The 19,162-nt window shown below is 37.6% G+C and overlaps 1 protein-coding gene across 1 annotated transcript in view; it reads left to right on the top strand.

Annotated features, from left to right (window-relative positions):
* The first annotated feature begins 708 nt into the window (after positions 1-708).
* The window catches only part of LOC131234622 (5'-3' exoribonuclease 3-like), a 54,273-nt gene continuing 35,819 nt past the window's right edge, over positions 709-19,162 (top strand). The window contains exons 1-10 of the mRNA XM_058231552.1: positions 709-946; positions 4,748-4,853; positions 6,752-6,828; positions 6,981-7,133; positions 7,891-8,010; positions 10,591-10,653; positions 11,508-11,577; positions 11,693-11,880; positions 12,709-12,879; positions 13,878-13,955. Of these exons, the coding sequence (XP_058087535.1) occupies positions 758-946; positions 4,748-4,853; positions 6,752-6,828; positions 6,981-7,133; positions 7,891-8,010; positions 10,591-10,653; positions 11,508-11,577; positions 11,693-11,880; positions 12,709-12,879; positions 13,878-13,955 (1,215 nt within the window). The 5' untranslated portion in view covers positions 709-757. The remainder of the gene's footprint in view (positions 947-4,747; positions 4,854-6,751; positions 6,829-6,980; positions 7,134-7,890; positions 8,011-10,590; positions 10,654-11,507; positions 11,578-11,692; positions 11,881-12,708; positions 12,880-13,877; positions 13,956-19,162) is intronic.

Genomic DNA, 19,162 nt, shown 5'->3' with positions numbered 1-19,162 from the left:
CGCTGTCCATCCATTTTTCCAGCTCATTTCATGCCACTAGAAAAAAAAGGTGAAGAAGCACTTCAAAATCTCAGGTGTACTGCACCATATGAAACTGTGGTGGTTGAACGCCCACCATTAAAAACTTAGTAGGGCCCACAAAAGTTTTGGATGGAGCTGATATTTGTGTTCCCTTCATCCATCTGTGACCCAATCAACAGGTTGGACAGAAAAATAAAAAGATAACGGTGGGCCCTAGGGAGTTTTTAATAGAGTGACCGTTGTAAACTGCTGAAGCATTATTGATAGTGAAAGATGGTTGAGATATAGAAGTAGCTAAGAACAGTCGATCAGCTACATTTTCTGGGCCAGGGATCATTCAAGATATTTTCCAGTAATTGGACGTTCCAGATCCGTTATTTGGAATTGATACCATTTACTGAATGTGATTCAACTCACACTGGATTCTTGTTAGATATTGAAACTTTAGTTGCTGTGGCTTTTCCTTCTCAACTAAGCAAACCAAGTAAACAGAGAAATCCATCATCTTTATAAAGAATAGGAATATTACAGACAAGGAAGAACTTCGTTGAGAGAGTGTGTTTGTTGGATTCTATAGCTGTAGCTTTTCCTTCTTAACAAAGGAAATACAGAAATCACAGTAGTCAGGAGCAAGAACTTGGTTAGTTGGATTCTTTGTGTGTGTGTGTGTGTGTGTGTGTGTGTGTGTGTGAGAGAGAGAGAGAGAGAGAGAGAGAGAGAGAGAGAGAGAGAGAGAATGGGAATACCATCATTCTACTGGTGGTTGATAAATAAGTATCCAAAGATATTGATGAAAGCATGGGAAGAGAAAGGAGGAGAAGATGGTGTTGACACTACTCAGCCCAATCCGAATGGAATAGAATTCGATAACTTTTATCTCGACATGAACTGTATCATCCATTCCTGCTACCGTGGCGATTATCAGGTTCTCTCTTTATCTCTCCTTCATTTTTCTTGATTTGTATGCGGATTGATAGTCCAAATCCATGTGGGTTTACACTTTGATCCATAATAATAAATAAATAGATGTGCCCACAAAATGGTTGATGTAGTCTTTGTCCTTGATTGGTCTAATATTGAAAATCAACACCAAATTGGACTGATGATGCAGCTGATCGTCTGATTCGATAGTTTGATTTGACTGATATCAAAGATCAATGGTCAGATCTGACTAAAATTAAAGATCAATGGTTGGATTGGACTAATATTGAATATTAACAATCTAATTGTGTTGAAATTGAATATGAATGTTTCGATTGGGCAAATATCAAAGGTTGGTCTGATTAGACTGATATTGAAGCCGAATGGTTCAATTGTATGACATTGAAGATCAATGGATAGAGTGGAATGATATTAACAGTCTAATTGGGGGTGAAATTAAAGATGAATGGTCAGAGTGGGATGATATTGATAGTCAACTTTCCAATTCAGCTTCGACATTGGTCCAATTAGACCATTTATTTTCACTATCAGGTCTGCCCAATCAAATGATATCCTTTTTTAATTCCAGACCAATCATATTATCTTTTATATTGATCCAATTTAACTGTTGATTGTTAACATTAATCTACCGAACCATTCGGCTTTAACACTGGTCCAATTAGATCATTGATGTTCAATATTTGATTAACCAGACCATGCATATTCCAAGTTCAACACAATCAGATTGTATATTGATGAGGGTCGAATATTACATATCCGACCTCAATTATTACCTGATTTTACGTACATGATAATGTTTAATAGAGTATTTTAATTATATTTTTGTTGTAGGATGAAATCAGGAGCGTTGATGGAAAAAGAGTACTACAAGCATGGATTTGACACTCCAAAGTCACCAGAGCAAGGGACGCACTCCAGAGAACTAAGACTGAAGAATTTACATGCCAGGGATCCGAGGAAATCAAGCCGTTCACATTAAAAAGGCTTGAAAATGGTCCAGAATGCAAGATCACATGGTTTCCGCCATCCGATTGACTCGAAACTTCATACATGGGATGGGGGGCATAAATAAACCGTACACATAAAATTTCAACCATTTCATATCTCGGGAAGTGGCCCAACGGCCAGATCAGCCCTTTAATTCCTTAAGTGGGGCCCACCTGGTCTCTGGATATGCCTCATCTTTGGTAACAACACTTTAAATTATATGGAGAACTATATGGATGGAGGAAATTTGGTACATACATCATGATGGACCTCACATGTGCACTGCATGCACACAGTGCGGACGCACACCAGCAGTGCACCCATGCACTCAAGGTCAGTCAGCAGGCGCTGACCGACAAAATATAAAAAAAAAGGAAACTACTGTTTCCGGCTTCGCAAAAACGGAAACAGGGACTTGCGGTCCCCTGTTGTGGGCCATCATCATGATTCGTACGTCCAATCTGGATCGTCTATTAGACCATAATGGCCCATATTACCATTGCCTAGGTGGCGGTATTTCAGATGGCAGTAGAGATCATTTTTCAACCGTTCAAAAGAAGAATGGATGGCAAGAAGCGAAATCACGTGGGCCGCATCAACAGATAGTGAAAACCGTTAAGTCTCGACCTAAATTTCGTGCTGAATCCAATGGACGGCTTGGATTTATCTATATAGCAACGAAGTGGGCCCCACCAACGTCACAGCGCGGTCAGTGCAAAAGAAGACGCCAGACGCTGTCCGACTTTTGCAGCGGTTTTGGCCCACCATATTTGATCAGATGGAAGATCTGATCCGTCCATCATGTAGAGAACTCGGAAACGTCCTAAGCGACGGTATTTATTTGGAAACCAAGTGAGGAAAGAGGGGCGATTTTGCATCTAAACTTGGCTGCGAAAAACCTTACGCACGCTGTTGCTGCGTAAATAGCTGTCCTGTCCTCCACCGGTTGCTATTTTCATGCACAGCTCTCCACCGCACCTAAGAGCTATAAAGGAGAAAGAAAAGGCTCGTTTTGGAGGGGAGAAAAGGATTGAGAGTTTGGGGAAGGCTGGTTTTAGGGGAGAGAAGAAAGCAAAAGAGAGAAAGCAAGAGGGAAGAAAGGCTAGTTTTTGGCTGGACGTGGAGCTGAGAACAGAGAGAGAGAGTGGCTGGGAGATTCAAGGAAGCAGAGGACGGGGAAGAACGAGAGAAGGGAGAGATTGGAAAGGGATGTATTTTTATCAAGTATGTTTTTCCTTCTTTCCAGTTGAATCTATGAGTTTCTAAGTTCTTAGCTAGGGTTGAGATGAAGCCCCTAATTTGAATAACCCTTGTTATGTGTTGATTTCATTTTGATTTAATTGATTTGTTTCTTTCTCTACTGTGTTAAATTGAAAGTTTTGTACTTCTCCATTCTAAGAGCTCAACCAAAGTCTAGTTATGGATGTTGTTTCGAATATTATTCTAGGTGCTTGTGTTTGACCATAAACAGGTTCCTATAGAAGAAGAAACAGGAATCTACATCTCTCCATGCTTGACCATGGATGGAAAGATGTGATCCATATGCTTTAAGGAATTATACATTCTGTGTGCCCGACCAAGGACATAAAGTGCGCTTTATTTATTTTGATATCAATCTGAATTAGGGTGAATCAACAGGTAGAATAAGGTTTATGATAATTAGAGGTGGATTCGAAAGTCCTAGTCTTCTCCTTGATTGAATTTTCCTCATTATTCTCAGTTATTTTTCCATTGATTTTTTTACTCAATTACTTGCTCAAATATTTGTTGGATTAGTTAAGAAGAGTCTTTAATTTTGAATTGTGACAACCAGTCCTCGTGAGAACGATCTCGTAATACGTACCATATCTACATTTGATTCGTATACTTGCGAATTTAAAATTATTTAAATCAGGTTGGTTTAAATAAGACATCATATATCTTAAATATTGGTCAGTTATATCTTCGATCTTTAATTTTGGACTGATAAGCCCATTCATCTATGATATTGGTCAAATCACATTGTTGTTCATCAGTATCATTTGAATCAAACCATTTGATTTTGTCATTGGTCAATCAGGTCTTTGATTTTCAATATCAGCTCAGCCGGACCATTCATCTCCAATTTCAACCAAATCAGATAATTCATCTTCAATGAAGGTCCAACAAGATGTGGATCTTCAATTTGGGTTGACTAGGCTGTTCATCTTTGTTATTTGTCAAATCAAACTGTTTATCAGTATCTTTCAAATAAGACCTTTGAACTTTGGACCATTCATCTCCAAATTCAACACAATCAAACTGATTATCTCCAATTTCAAACTGTTTATTAATTGGACCATTTATCTCCAATTTCAGCGCAATCATATTGGTTGTCTTTAATATTGGTTCAATTAGACGGTTGATTATTATTTTTGGGTAATCTAATCATCTTTGAATTGATCAAATCAGACTTTTGACCAACATTATTGTCCAAATTGGACCATTCAGCTTCATCACCGGTCTAATCAGGCCATTGATTTTCAACATGACCTAATCGGACTAGGTGATGACAAAGATGAGACCAATCATCATTTGACCCATCTATGATTAAGGATCAAAGGTGTGGCCCACATGGGAGAGATACGTTCCGGGACAAATTGTCCTAACAATCACCTAAAATGGGAGAAAGGCATGGATTGTAAATAGGGAATTAGTAATCTTCATGTATGTGTGTAGTTAGAGCCATGCAAGTTTGCATATATATAATATGCAATTGTTGACAAGAGAAAATTATGTATTGAGATGCTGTTTTTGGTTTCTGGTTGTGTTGTTGCAGTCATCTCGTCCTAAAACATGCGATGAGGTCTTCAATAGCATTTTTGAAGAGATTGATCGTCTCTTTCGCATAGTGAGACCAAGAACCCTATTGTACATGGCCATTGGTGAGTCGCTCCCATTGCTCTTACTCCAGCTTCATGTTGTCACTCACTCTATAGGTTGATAAATACATAATGTTTTCTATAAGGATTCTTGAAACAATACTGAAATGTTAGATTTTGCTTTAGAAAATTGTTTTTTATACTAAAATTAAGGAGTTTGCTTCCATGCTGCAAATGAGGAAGAGTTGTTAGAATCATGGTTTAAATTATCATATCCATATCAGTGACCACTAATTCTTGACACGACGTGTATTGTATCACTGATATAACCAAATTTTATTGGGTGTATCAATGTGAAATTTTCAAAGGTAAAAAAATATATATATAGAATTAATATTTTATATTATATTCTTTTATATGTTTGTTTGTTTTTTTTTTTTTTTTTCAATTAAAAATACTTCTATGGATTGATAAATGACATTAATATTTTATTTAAGGATTAAGTAAATAATATGATATGTATTTTGTTATTTTTTTCTAGTGAATTTTCTTTTGTACATGATAAGTGATAAGTATCGATTTATCACATTTGTACTGATACACTACGTATTGGCCATTTCGACTGGTATTTAAAACCGTGGTTAGGGTTCTTAGCTTGCTAGCATATATAGATGGGGGCCATGGTATTATGAGTTGTGCCCGAAAGGTTATTTTAGTAAATTTAACAATGCAACAAGGGGTTATTTTGGTGCCAAAGAAGAGATATTGATGAGTTGGCTGTGGGTGATGTCACTACTCCTATGTTGCCTTTTAGAACCATTGGAAATGAGGGCCCATCACCTTGCCTTTAGGTGAATGGCATCACCCCGAAGGTAAAATGGTCTTTTTTGCATGTTCGGTGAGGGACATCATTTTAAGGGAAAAGTGGTCTTTTCACCTATATCTCAATCTTTATAAATGAGCAATGCAATAGATGGAGACCATTTTAAGATTTGACAAGTTTACAATCCGAATCAAGTGGTTTTTGCCTAAATAGGGCTGCAAAAAGTGTAATATGATGGTGGTGAAAATTCCAAAATAAATGATCTTATAAACAAGATTGTGTCCTAATGGTTAGGCTTACTTGGAAGGAGGAATGCTAAGTGTGCAGGCTAGTTGTTTTTGCCGATGTTTTGGCACATGAATCCCCATGTGGACACATGGCACCTTCAAGAGATCCGGACTGCTCATCCGTAGGCCAAGGCATGAAGGGGCCATCCCACAAAAACAGACTGATTGGATGCTCCAATCCCCTTAGTTCTAAAAAGGGCAAAATATTAAAAATAAAATAAAATAAAAAATGTTGGGTGTCTATTTACCTTACTCAAATTGAGCTCTTAGGATTTTCTGGCTAAATTGACTATTGGGCATGGCTCATATTTGTTGTGGCTATTGTATGACTGGTTTGGCCATCCCCATGAGTATCCATGTAGAAGAATGCATGCTAGATGTTGTGTGCAATCAGCATTCCTTCATGGGAGGTAACAAGTAAACTACCCATGTAGTGACAAAAACTTGCAATCAAATAGGAAAGCAGCCATTTGAGATGAATCTGTATTTTTAACTACCTAAATAACAAACTTGACTTCTTACTATATTAGTGGTAAATTTGCCATTTGTGTTCATTTCTTACTAGTAAGCAAATCCTTTTACGTAATTTCTTTATTTTTCTTCAGAACGAAGCACCTATTCATCTTCTCATTTATCATTTGGTTGCTACAAGAGATTGTTTATTTGCTTCTGTAATTGTAGAGTTACTGTAATCACTCTCATCATCATATGGTCACCATTACACTTCTTTCCTTCTTTCAATATCCTATTTCTATGCTTTATACTGTCTTTTCTTTGAGGAACCGCTTGCAGCTTTCATTTATCTACATTGTACATGTTATATTGGTTTACTGGCTTAAATTTACATCTAGACGGAGTAGCAACAATAGCCAAAATGAGGAAGCAAAGATGTGGGCGCTTCTTATCTGCAAAGCTAAAAGAACTTATGGTGTGTTTTTCTTGAGTTCCCCAGAAAAGCTACACTCATTTGATGTTATTTTTCCTTACACAAGCCAATAAGGAAAATGATCAAAAGGTGTTACTGATTTTATTTTTCTTTGCATGTGTTCTTAATCTTGAATTAGTTTTCTTGTTGTTTAGGAAGCTGAGGGGGATCTTCCAGAAATTCCGTGCGAGGTTTCGGATTCAAGTGTTATTACACCAGGAACTGAATTCATGGATAGATTGTCGAAGGTGCTTAAATGCTACATTCGTTTGAGACTGAACAATGACCCGGGTTGGAAAGACATCAAGGTTTAATGATGAATTACATTGAAAATTATTTTTTAATTACATAGATAGTATTAGGAACTGTAATTTGCTTCCTTTTTCTTACTAATAACTGTTAAAGCCTCAAATTTTGAAATAATCAGGACTCTTTGTTGGTAAGAGATTGTTTGAATGAGCCCTACTAAGGGCTCATTTGGATGGACCATCAAAAGGGGCATTTGAGGCATAAAGTCCCTTTTGAGACAAACCGGGGGATTTTGGTTTGTGTTTAGATGCACTTTGCAAACCCCTGTTTCATCATCTCACTCGACAGAATAGGCACTAAAATGCCGACTTGACAAAAACCAATCCAATTGATTTCTGTCAAGTTGATAGTAAAAGCAGGCTTGAAACTCCTTTTCTGGAAACCCCTTTTTTGCGCAATTGCATCCAAATGGGCCCTAAGGTTCTTGTGGTAATGTGTCTACTCTATGAGGTCTATGCAGTTCTTCCAATGGACCACGTCGTGTTTGCTCCTTAGCTTGGAAATCTGGCCATTCAGGTCATCGGGCGGGCCACATCATGCATTTTTTTCTTATACTTTTGGCCAGCCTGATGATCCGTCTTTCCATCCCATTTACGCATGATGAATGCATTGAACAGCCTGAATGTTAAACAGTCATTGAGATGTGGCGAGAGTAGGATTTCCGAATTGGACCTTCATTGTTCACCTTCAAATATCTCCATATGCCCATTATGTCTGATTTATTTATTTTTTCTTCAAATTGTTTTTTTTTCTTAGGTTATATTGTCTGATGCAAATGTTCCTGGCGAGGGAGAGCATAAGATTATGTCATTCATACGGCTACAACGGAATCGTGATGGATACAATCCAAATACTCATCACTGCGTGTATGGCTTGGTATGACTGATTTTAGTGCTACTTGAATGAGCTACAAATTTGAGGGGCGCTCTCGAGTGGTTCCGGTACCACCATAAGCTCACAACATGATGTGTCCCCTATGCATATCAATAGTGGGCATTTTTATCTCTCAATGTGTCCCTGTGTTGTGGCCCATCTTTGTTTTGGATTGGTATGATTTCTGGGCTTTGGATGTTTTTGAGGTGAAGCATCTTATGCCGGGTTAGATTTTGTGAACACATCAATTTTTTATTTTTATTTTTATTTTTTAAAGAGGAAATAAAGAATTTTATTGATAAGGCATGAAGGCAAAGAATACACACACCCAACCATCACAAACACCGCCCCAACCACTTAAGAAGCCACTCCTTAAGATTCTTTTAAAAAAATAAAAAAAATAAAAAAAAATAAATATTGAAACCCCTAAAATGGAACCACTTTGTTCCTAAAACAAAGATTATTCCTTTCAGCCCAAATAGACCAAAGATTAGCAAGCAGGGCCAATCTCCATTTCTTCTTAAGAGAAGACCCTAGGACACCTTCATGCCAAAAAGAGAACAACTGCTCAATTAAACTTGGCATAACTCAAGAAATTTTGAAGACCTCCAAAACGTGAACCCACACGTCCTTTACAAAAGAATGAAAGATGAAAAGATGATCCATGGATTCCATGCCATTCATGTAGAGCAAGAAAATATTAGGAAGCACAATTGTTCTTTTTTTAGATTATCAGCCATGGGGACTCTATTCCTCCCAACAAGCCAATCGAAAGCCGCAACCTTAGGGGAGCACTCTAAAACCATAAATGCCTAGTTTGAGAACAACAAACCGAAGAAGAACCCTAGAAATATGGTAAAAGAGTGACTTGATAGAGAATCAACTAGATTTATCTTTGCGCCAAACCAAAGTATCTAGACAACCTGGAGACGGAGAGACACCATGAAGAAACTAAAGAAGGCCCATTAACACGTCCATCTCAATATCAAAAGGTTTTCGTCTACACAGAGGAACCCAAACCCCATCAAAACCAGACCAAAAACAAAAGGAGCAATGGAGATATCTAGGTCGAGGGAAAGGGCAGCCAAGTTAGGGAACGCCAATCTCAAAGGGACCTCACCCAACCAGATATCAACACATAACCGAATTCTTGTACCTTCCCTGATGGAAAAACCAACCCCCTCAACCACTCTCCCATCCAATTGGGCAATCGCCTTCCACGTGGAAGATGCTCTATAAAGAGAGAATGGCTTGAACCCCTAGCCTAAATCAGACACACCATAGTTGCTATCAATAATGGACCTCCAGAGTCTATCCTCATCAGATCAAACCTCCAAATCAACTTTCCTAAAAGGGCATCGTTGACGTCTTCCAGGCTTCTAATCTTTGCACCTTCTTCACAATAAGGCCTGCAAACCTCCTTTTAATAAAGTAAATGGAATTTACCCTTGGCTAAAGCACCTTGCCAAATAAAATCCCCTCTCAGTCTGTTTATCCTACCAAGGACATATTTTGGGCATTTAAACAATGACATAAAATAAAAAGGGAGATTAGAAAGGGCAGCTTTGATTAGCGTTATCCTTCCTCCTAATGTTAGGCTTCTACTTTTTCATGAAGAGAGTTTCCTCTCCATACACTCAATGACCTTATCCTAGAGGTGTAAGGGTGGTTGCTGATCCACAAGAGGCGGACCAAGGTAAGAAGATGGGAAGGACACAACCCTACATCTAAACACATCAGCCAAGACAGACACCTCGACCGCAAAGAAGTGGATCCTAAGGATTTCACTTTTAGAAATATTGACTTTTAACCCTAAAACAACTTTAAAAAACATCTCACAAATTTACGCAGATTGTTGACCATAGACTCAACAGCCTCGCAAAGAACAAGGGTGTCGTCAACGAACTAGAGATGTGAAATCCTACTCTCTACATTTTCCGCTTTGAAGCCCCAAAAAAGACCCACCAACTTCCCTTTGCTCAGCATTCTGTTGACAGCCTCCGGAACAATGACAAACAAGAAAGGGGAAAGGGGGTCTCCCTGTCGAAGGCCCCTTGAAACTCTAAAGAAGCCAAAGGGGAAACCATTAATGAGGATGGAGAATCTTGTAGATTAGACACAAGGATGGACCCCTTTTCTCCATTGAGACCCAAAACCCAAATGTAGAAACACTTAGTCAAGAAATTTTTAGTCAACATGATCATAAGCTTTCTCCAAATTAAGCTTGGAAGCATTGCCTTCAACACCAGCCCGATGGCATGAGTCAATACACTCATGAGCTACCGGAGCATTATCTAGAATTTGCCTCCCGGATGTGAAAGCACCTTGGGAAGTCAAAATAACCTTTGGAAGCACCTTGCGGAGCCTCTGCACTATGATTTTATCAATAATCGTGTAAGGGTTGCTAATGAGGCTAAAGTCCTTCAGACACTCAGCCTCTTCAGTGGACCACACATTTGCCCGTTAACACTGTAAGCTTTCGGTGGTACTGTTACCACTAGAGAGCGCCTCATTATTTGATTGGTTATTAGTTTCAGTTGCAATTACTCTCTTCACTGAAGTTCTGAATTTTCTGGCTTGCAGGACACGGATCTTATAATGTTGGCTTTAGCCACACATGAAGTTTATTTCTCTATATTGGGGGAGGTGAGTTTAGTGTCTACTCTTTAAGAAACTTGCTTATGTTGAAGTGAAAACTAGTTTGTAAGCAATGTCTTAAGTAACCAAAATTTTTGTGACTAGTTTACATTAAAGTTTGGTGGGTTGCATGTCCTTTTTTCTTCTTTAAGCAAGCAAAAACTTCACATAATGTTGGAAATTTTTGCTATTTGTTAAGAGGACAAAGTAGGCAAGTGATGCGAACTAATGGCTTAGGGAAATTGGTTTGAAACAAACCAATAACCATAATTACAACCTGCCGATGCAACTCAGTGCTTGGATTCTTTGTTAAAGGTCTGTTTAGACATCTGCTAATCTGAGGATGTGAAAGCGGAAGCGTGTGTACCCGAACTGTCTAACCCAATCTAATCATATTTACTAAATGGGTCGAATTTAGGCCCACAGAATCTGATCCGACCATAAATCTGATTGGGATCAGGTCAACAACTTGGCTACCTATCGGGTAATCAGATATACAATTTTTTTTTTTTTTTGTTTTTCCCTTTATTTAATTATATTTATTATTTAAATTATACACAGGCAATCTTTTGGCATAGGGTTGTAATTCGGTTCTAGACCTTAACCTTTCCAAATCGAAAGTTTTTATATCCTAATTCGTGCTTGAAATTAGACCTGACAGGACCCCATGGGATATCCCAATCGAACTGGAAATTGATCTGCCAATTTGCATATGGTACCAGTATTGAAATCTGATAGTGCCAAATCCGATTCCCTTGTGGACTGGATTTTGATCTGCCAATATTGAGACGCCCTCATTGATAATTCAAGGTCTAAGTTTCAGAGTGGGACTTGCTAAGGTACAGGAATGAGTTGTATTGCAGATGCCGATACAACTTATCTTGTATTGGACACGTTCTGAAATCATTCAAAAAATTTTGAAATTAGAAAGAAGTAAAAAGATTAGGAAAAATCAACAAGAGCATGAAATTATGGAAACCCATGTCGCAAAGATATATTTGGTATGGATTCTTAGAGATGAAATATTGCGAACCCATTTATTAAGAAGTGAGTGTTTATTGTTTTTTACTATTGATACACCAGGATGCAGCTTCCAGGGAGCAGGAAGTAAGCTTCATATTGTCCCCCAAAACATCTCTTCCTAAGCAGAATGTATATTCTATAAGATCAAGAGAGTGGTTTATTAATTTCCGTCAGTCCAAAGATAGTGCTTCGTTAGCTAAGACGCCGTATCAGGTCTCTCTCTCTCTCTCTCTCTCTCTCTCTCTCTCTCTCTCTCTCTCTCAATACCATTGCTTCATTCTTCCTATAACTTTCAGAAAAAAAAAATATTACACGTGATGTGTATCATTTGATGAGGCACCCAAACCCTGTGATTTTCGGTATTGTGGGCCTCAAATGTATGGGTATTTCCCTAAATGTCTCCCAGATTGGAACTTTGTGACCGTTTGAACTCTAACCTAATACACATATAAGAAAAATGTGTACATTGACTATCGACATCTTGGCATGTTTGGATTAAGGGAAAACAGAAGAAAAGAAGAGGAAAGGAAGCACTTTTCCCATGATGGGACAGTTCACAATGTTTTGATAGCAAAATGGTACCGCCAGCATAGCAAATTGCTACATTTTTTAGTAGTCAATTTTCCCATCTCAAGATACGGGTGAGCATTGTCTAACAAAAATGAGATTTCCACTTGCCATCCAAGCAAGATTCTCAAAAATGGAATCCATGTATCAATAGTCCCATGGAATCCTTGTGTATCCATCACTAGAAAATCATTACACTTTTCTTTTCCTTTCTCTTTGTTTTGCCCCAATCCAAACACGCCCTTAGTAGGAAAAACACCAAAAGCTAAAGGTATTGGATGCTCCAATCAGGGATTTTTTTGGTACATCCCTACACTGCCTGCCCATTAGATAACAAGTTGGATCACCATGGCCCACTACGAGTATAGAATTGGGAGCCTTATAACCCTAAATTCATCTAATTTTGAATGCGAGTGTGAACTCTTTAGTGTCGTTCTTCATTGACATGTTTTTTTTTCTTTTACATTTCGGCAGTTCTTGAATATTTGGATATTACGAGAATATTTGGAACTCGACATGACAATTGCTGAACCTCCCAAAGATTTCTTGATAAATTTCGAGCGAATCATAGACGATTTCATCTTCCTGTCATTCTTCTTGGGAAACGATTTTGTGCCTAATCTTGCTTTGTTGGGAACTCATGAGGTATGTATATTAGCCTGTAGTTACATTTTTTTTGGTACTAATGCATTTTGAAGAAGAATTTGGAACGTCTATTCTTAATGTACCAAGTTCTCATATAAGGGCCTGTATAGAAGTTCCTTGCGGATTAGGTTGGGTGTAATGCCTTTCGTGAAACGCCAACTGCAATTGCTTGAGTGCACATACAACTTATCAATTGCACTTTGTAAGTGCACTTGGTGCACGTGGAAATGAGCCAGATGTGTGTAATATATCTGAGCTGCTCTTTAAGCGATCTCCGCTGCTTAGATTGCTTCTTTAAAAATTCTAGTCAATACCTTCATCAAGCGGGCCAGGCATGTATGAAGTACATTAACTGTTAAGAGGAAGCAAAAATAATCCAATTGAAAGAAAGAAGGCATGATTTATCAGGTGGCAATCTCTAGATCAGCAGCTCCGTGTATTGAATAAATGCGCTCAACATTGCTTATGAGGTTAAAAATGAATGAAATTAGGAGGTTTCCTCGAATACAGCCCGATGTATTGCAATATGATATTTTGGGACTTTATGCATCGGAATTGGGGTTCTTTCAATAACTACAGATCATTTATGTGATAGGGCTCCCTCGGATGGGGATGCCCAAAAATTAATAAGATCAAAATAGTTTCAACCCCTTTGTGTAACTGTCCATTTGGAAAGCAAAAGAGCCAAATTTCAATTGGTTGAAATAATCTAGTTTAAGATATTTATTTATTTTCTGTCCACCAAACGAGTTGGGACTCATCGTATAAACAGTTTTGATTGTTAGAAGACAATTTATATTCAAAGACTAAAGTCCCGACATATCACATTGCAATACATTGGAATGTAGTCGAGCAAACCTTTGAAATTATTATTTCATGGTGGAAATGCAGAAAAATGGCAAGCAGCTGACTTAGGTCAAATGTTGAATTTGTCAACTTTCTCCTCTTCTTTACCTTTTTCATGAATATTTAATGGCATGCTGTGTTGCATTGTTTAGGGCGCTATGGATTTGCTAATGGCTGTTTACAAACAGGAGTTCAAAAGCATGGGTGGATATCTCATCGATACACGCCGAGTAAAATACTGACCTGTATCTGCTTTGTAGTTATAAGACGTGCATGATAATTACTATATTTGCATTGAGCAGTAGGGACAGTTGCTGAAATATCCTATCTGGTCAATTTAGCCATTTGCTGTAGTGAGCCCACTTTCTATTTCACACCAGTTTGATGGACTTTTTCCCACTACCAAAAAAAACGGGTAAAGGCTACGGACTTAATCCGTAGCCTTAGGTCTATGGCTACGGATTAAGTTCGTAGCTAGTCCGTAACACGACCGTCGTCGTAGGTGCCATAACGATAGGTCTGGAACCTATGGCTACGGATTTAATCCGTAGCCATAGACCTAAGGCTACGGATTAAATCCGTAGCCTTTTCCCCTGTAGCAAAAAAAAATAAACAGGTATAGATATATTTGTAGCTGAAAGTCCGTAGCAATAGGACAAAATTTAAAAGGCTATACCTATCTGATTATTGGCTACAGATTTAATCCGTAGCTATATTGTAAATAGCTACAGATATAATCCATAGCAATTATATCTGTAGCAAAAACTTCAAACAGCTACGGATATTATTTGTAGCTGAAAGTCCGTAGTAATATGCCAAAATTAAAAAGTCTACACCTGTTTGACTAGTGGCTACGGTCAATATCCGTAGCTATTTTGTACATTGAAAAATTAAATCACCTGTTCATTCAATTACCACCTGTTCATTCAAATACCACCTGTACAATCATTCATTCATTCATCACCTGTTCATTCAATTGCCACCTGTTCATTCAAATACCACCTGTACAATCATTCATTCATTCAATTACAATCATTCAATTACAATTACAATCCTTCATTCATTCAATTACAATTACAATACTTCATTCAATTAATTACAATTACAATCAAATACAGTTACAAATACAATAATGCTGAAAATACAAATCTTTGGCTTCATTAGAGAAATGTGCTCGACTTCACCGAATTTCAGCAGCTTCGTATATTCCATCATCCTACAAACAGTCATGTCATTCATAAATTAGAATGCCCATTAGAGAAAAGAAAGACAGTAAAAGAAGTGCATCACGTATAACCACTTTTTTTTTCTTAATGAATTAAAAAAAAACTCAAAGAGGAATAAAATTGACACAAAAGAAATGGTCTCACCATATGATTATAGGTTTAGGTTTGGTTTAGGTTAAGGTTATAGATTTTGGTTTAGGTTTAGGTTATAGGTTATAGCTTTTGGGAACTTGATTACAGGTTAAGGTTTAGGTTTAGAAAATCGGGTTCGGGTTTAGGTTTGGGCTTTCAAGTTTAGGTTTAGGTTAGGGAGTTGAGATTAGGATTAGGTGTAGGTTTGGGTTTAAGAATTTGAGAATACATTTAGGTTTTAAGTTTAGGTTTAAGTTAAAGGTTTTAGGAAAGGTTATAAGTTTAGGTTAGGTTTATGTTTAGGTTTAGGTTTAGGTTATAGGTTATAGCTTTAGGGAATTGAGAATGGGTTATGGTTTAGGGAAAGGTTAGGTTTAGGTAATAGGTTTTGGGATTTGGGAATAGTTTTAGGTTATAAGTATAGGTTTAGGTTAGGTTATAGGTTAAGGTTTAGGGATTTGAGTTTAGGTTTAGGTTTAGGATTAGGTCTAGGTTGAGGTTTAGGGAATTGAGTTTAGGCTATAGGTTTAGGGAATTAAGTTTAGGTCTAGGTTAAGGTTTAGGGAATTGGGTTTATGCTATAGGTTTAGGTTTAGGTTTAGGTTGAGGTTTAGGGAATTGAGTTTAGGCTATAGGTTTAGGTTTAGGTCTAGGTCAAGGTTAAGGTTTAGGGAATTGAGTTTAGGTTTAGGTTTAGGATTAGGTCTAGGTTGAGGTTTAGGGAATTGAGTTTAGGTTATAGGTTTAGGTTTAGGTTTAGGTTGAGGTTTAGGGAATTGAGTTTAGGCTATAGGTTTAGGTTTAGGTCTAGGTCTAGGTTAAGGTTTAGCGAATTGAGTTTAGGCTATAGGTTTAAGTTTAGGTCTAGGTTGAGGATAGGTTATAGGTTTAGGTTTAGGTTTAGGTTTAGGTGTCGGTTTGGGTTTTGGTTATAGGTTTAGGATTAGGTCTAGGTTGAGGTTTAGAGAATTGAGTTTAGGCTATAGGTTTAGGTTTAGGTCTAGGTATAGCGGTTTAGGTTTTTGGATTTGAGTTTTGTCTATAGGTTTAAGTTTTGGTGTAGGTTATAGGTTTAGTTTTAGGTTTAGGTTTAGGTGTCGGTTTGGGTTTTGGTTATAGATTTAGGTTAGGTTATAGGTTAAGGTTTAGGGATTTGAGTTTAGGTTTAGGTTTAGGTTTAGGATTAGGTCTAGGTTGAGGTTTAGGGAATTGAGTTTAGGTTATAGGTTTAGGTTTAGGTTTAGGTTGAGGTTTAGGGAATTGAGTTTAGGCTATATGTTTAGGTTTAGGTCTAGGTCTAGGTTAAGGTTTAGGGATTTGAGTTTAGGTTTAGGTTTAGGATTAGGTCTAGGTTGAGGATTAGGGAATTGAGTTTAGGTTATAGGTTTAGGTTTAGGTTTAGGTTGAGGTTTAGGGAATTGAGTTTAGGCTATATGTTTAGGTTTAGGTCTAGGTCTAGGTTAAGGTTTAGGGATTTGAGTTTAGGCTATATGTTTAGGTTTAGGTTTAGGTTGAGGTTTAGGGAATTGAGTTTAGGCTATAGGTTTAAGTTTAGGTTTAGGTTGAGGTTTAGGGAATTGAGTTTAGGCTATAGGTTTAGGTTTAGGTCTAGGTCTAGGTTAAGGTTTAGGGATTTGAGTTTAGGCTATAGGTTTAAGTTTAGGTCTAGGTTGAGGTTAGGTTATAGGTTTAGGTTTAGGTTTAGGTTTAGGTGTCGGTTTGGGTTTTGGTTATAGGTTTAGGATTAGGTCTAGGTTGAGGTTTAGGGAATTGAGTTTAGGTTTTAGGTTTAGGTTTAGGTTTAGGTTGAGGTTTAGGGAATTGAGTTTAGGCTATAGGTTTAGGTTTAGGTCTAGGTCTAGGTTAAGGTTTAGGGATTTGAGTTTAGGCTATAGGTTTAAGTTTAGGTCTAGGTTGAGGTTAGGTTATAGGTTTAGGTTTAGGTTTAGGTTTAGGTGTCGGTTTGGGTTTTGGTTATAGGTTTAGGATTAGGTCTAGGTTGAGGTTTAGGGAATTGAGTTTAGGTTTTAGGTTTAGGTTTAGGTTTAGGTTGAGGTTTAGGGAATTGAGTTTAGGCTATAGGTTTAGGTTTAGGTCTAGGTCTAGGTTAAGGTTTAGGGATTTGAGTTTAGGCTATAGGTTTAGGTTTAGGTTTAGGTCTAGGTCTAGGTTAAGGTTTAGGGATTTGAGTTTAGGCTATAGGTTTAAGTTTAGGTCTAGGTTGAGGTTTAGGTTATAGGTTTAGGTTTAGGTTTAGGCTTAGGTGTCGGTTTTGGTTTTAGTTATAGGTTTAGGTTAGGTTTTAGGTTAAGGTTTAGGGATTTGAGTTTAGGTTTAGGTTTAGGATTAGGTCTAGGTTGAGGTTTAGGGAATTGAGTTTAGGCTATAGGTTTAGGTTTAGGTTTAGGTTGAGGTTTAGGGAATTGAGTTTAGGCTATAGGTTTAGGTTTAGGTTTAGGTTGAGGTTTAGGGAATTGAGTTTAGGCTATAGGTTTAGGTTTAGGTCTAGGTCTAGGTTAAGGTTTAGGGAATTGAGTTTGGGCTATAGGTTTAGGTTTAGGTTTAGGTTTAGGTCTAGGTTAAGGTTTAGGGATTTGAGTTTAGGCTATAGGTTTAAGTTTAGGTTTAGGTTGAGGTTTAGGGAATTGAGTTTAGGCTATAGGTTTAGGTTTAAGTCTAGGTCTAGGTTAAGGTTTAGGGATTTGAGTTTAGGCTATAGGTTTAAGTTTAGGTCTAGGTTGAGGTTAGGTTATAGGTTTAGGTTTAGGTTTAGGTTTAGGTGTCGGTTTGGGTTTTGGTTATAGGTTTAGGATTAGGTCTAGGTTGAGGTTTAGGGAATTGAGTTTAGGTTATAGGTTTAGGTTGAGGTTTAGGGAATTGAGTTTAGGCTATAGGTTTAGGTTTAGGTCTAGGTCTAGGTTAAGGTTTAGGGAATTGAGTTTGGGCTATAGGTTTAGGTTTAGGTTTAGGTCTAGGTCTAGGTTAAGGTTTAGGGATTTGAGTTTAGGCTATAGGTTTAGGTTTAGGTTTAGGTTAAGGTTTAGGGAATTGAGTTTAGGCTATAGGTTTAGGTTTAGGTCTAGGTCTAGGTTAAGGTTTAGGGAATTGAGTTTGGGCTATAGGTTTAGGTCTAGGTCTAGGTTAAGGTTTAGGGAATTGAGTTTAGGCTATAGGTTTAGGTTTAGGTTTAGGTCTAGGTCTAGGTTAAGGTTTAGGGATTTGAGTTTAGGCTATAGGTTTAGGTTTAGGTTTAGGTTGAGGTTTAGGGAATTGAGTTTAGGCTATAGGTTTAGGTTTAGGTCTAGGTCTAGGTTAAGGTTTAGGGAATTGAGTTTGGGCTATAGGTTTAGGTTTAGGTTTAGGTCTAGGTCTAGGTTAAGGTTTAGGGATTTGAGTTTAGGCTATAGGTTTAAGTTTAGGTCTAGGTTGAGGTTAGGTTATAGGTTTAGTTTTAGGGTGTTGGTTATCGGTTTTGGTTAGGTTATAGGTTAAGGTTTAGGGATTTGAGTTTAGGTTTAGGTTTAGGATTAGGTCTAGGTTGAGGTTTAGGGAATTGAGTTTAGGCTATAGGTTTAGGTTTAGGTCTAGGTCTAGGTTAAGGTTTAGGGAATTTAGTTTGGGCTATAGGTTTAGGTTTAGGTTTAGGTATAGCTCTAGGTTAAGGTTTGGTTATAGGTTTAGGTTAGGTAATATGTTAAGGTTTAGGGATTTGAGTTTATGTTTAGGTTTAGGATTAGGTCTAGGTTGAGGTTTAGGGAATTGAGTTTAGGCTATAGGTTTAGGTTTAGGTCTAGGTCTAGGTCTAGGTTAAGGTTTAGGGATTTGAGTTTAGGCTATAGGTTTAGGTTTAGGTCTAGGTCTAGGTTAAGGTTTAGGGATTTGAGTTTAGGCTATAGGTTTAGGTTTAAGTCTAGGTCTAAATTAAGGTTTAGGGAATTGAGTTTAGGCTATAGGTTTAGGTTTAGGTTTAGGTTGAGGTTTAGGGAATTGAGTTTAGGCTATAGGTTTAGGTTTAAGTCTAGGTCTAGGTTAAGGTTTAGGGATTTGAGTTTAGGCTATAGGTTTAAGCTTAGGTCTAG

The sequence above is a fragment of the Magnolia sinica genome, chromosome 19 (assembly GCF_029962835.1).
Source record: "Magnolia sinica isolate HGM2019 chromosome 19, MsV1, whole genome shotgun sequence".
NCBI lineage: Eukaryota > Viridiplantae > Streptophyta > Magnoliopsida > Magnoliales > Magnoliaceae > Magnolia > Magnolia sinica.
This window is presented reverse-complemented; position numbering and strand designations above follow the sequence as displayed.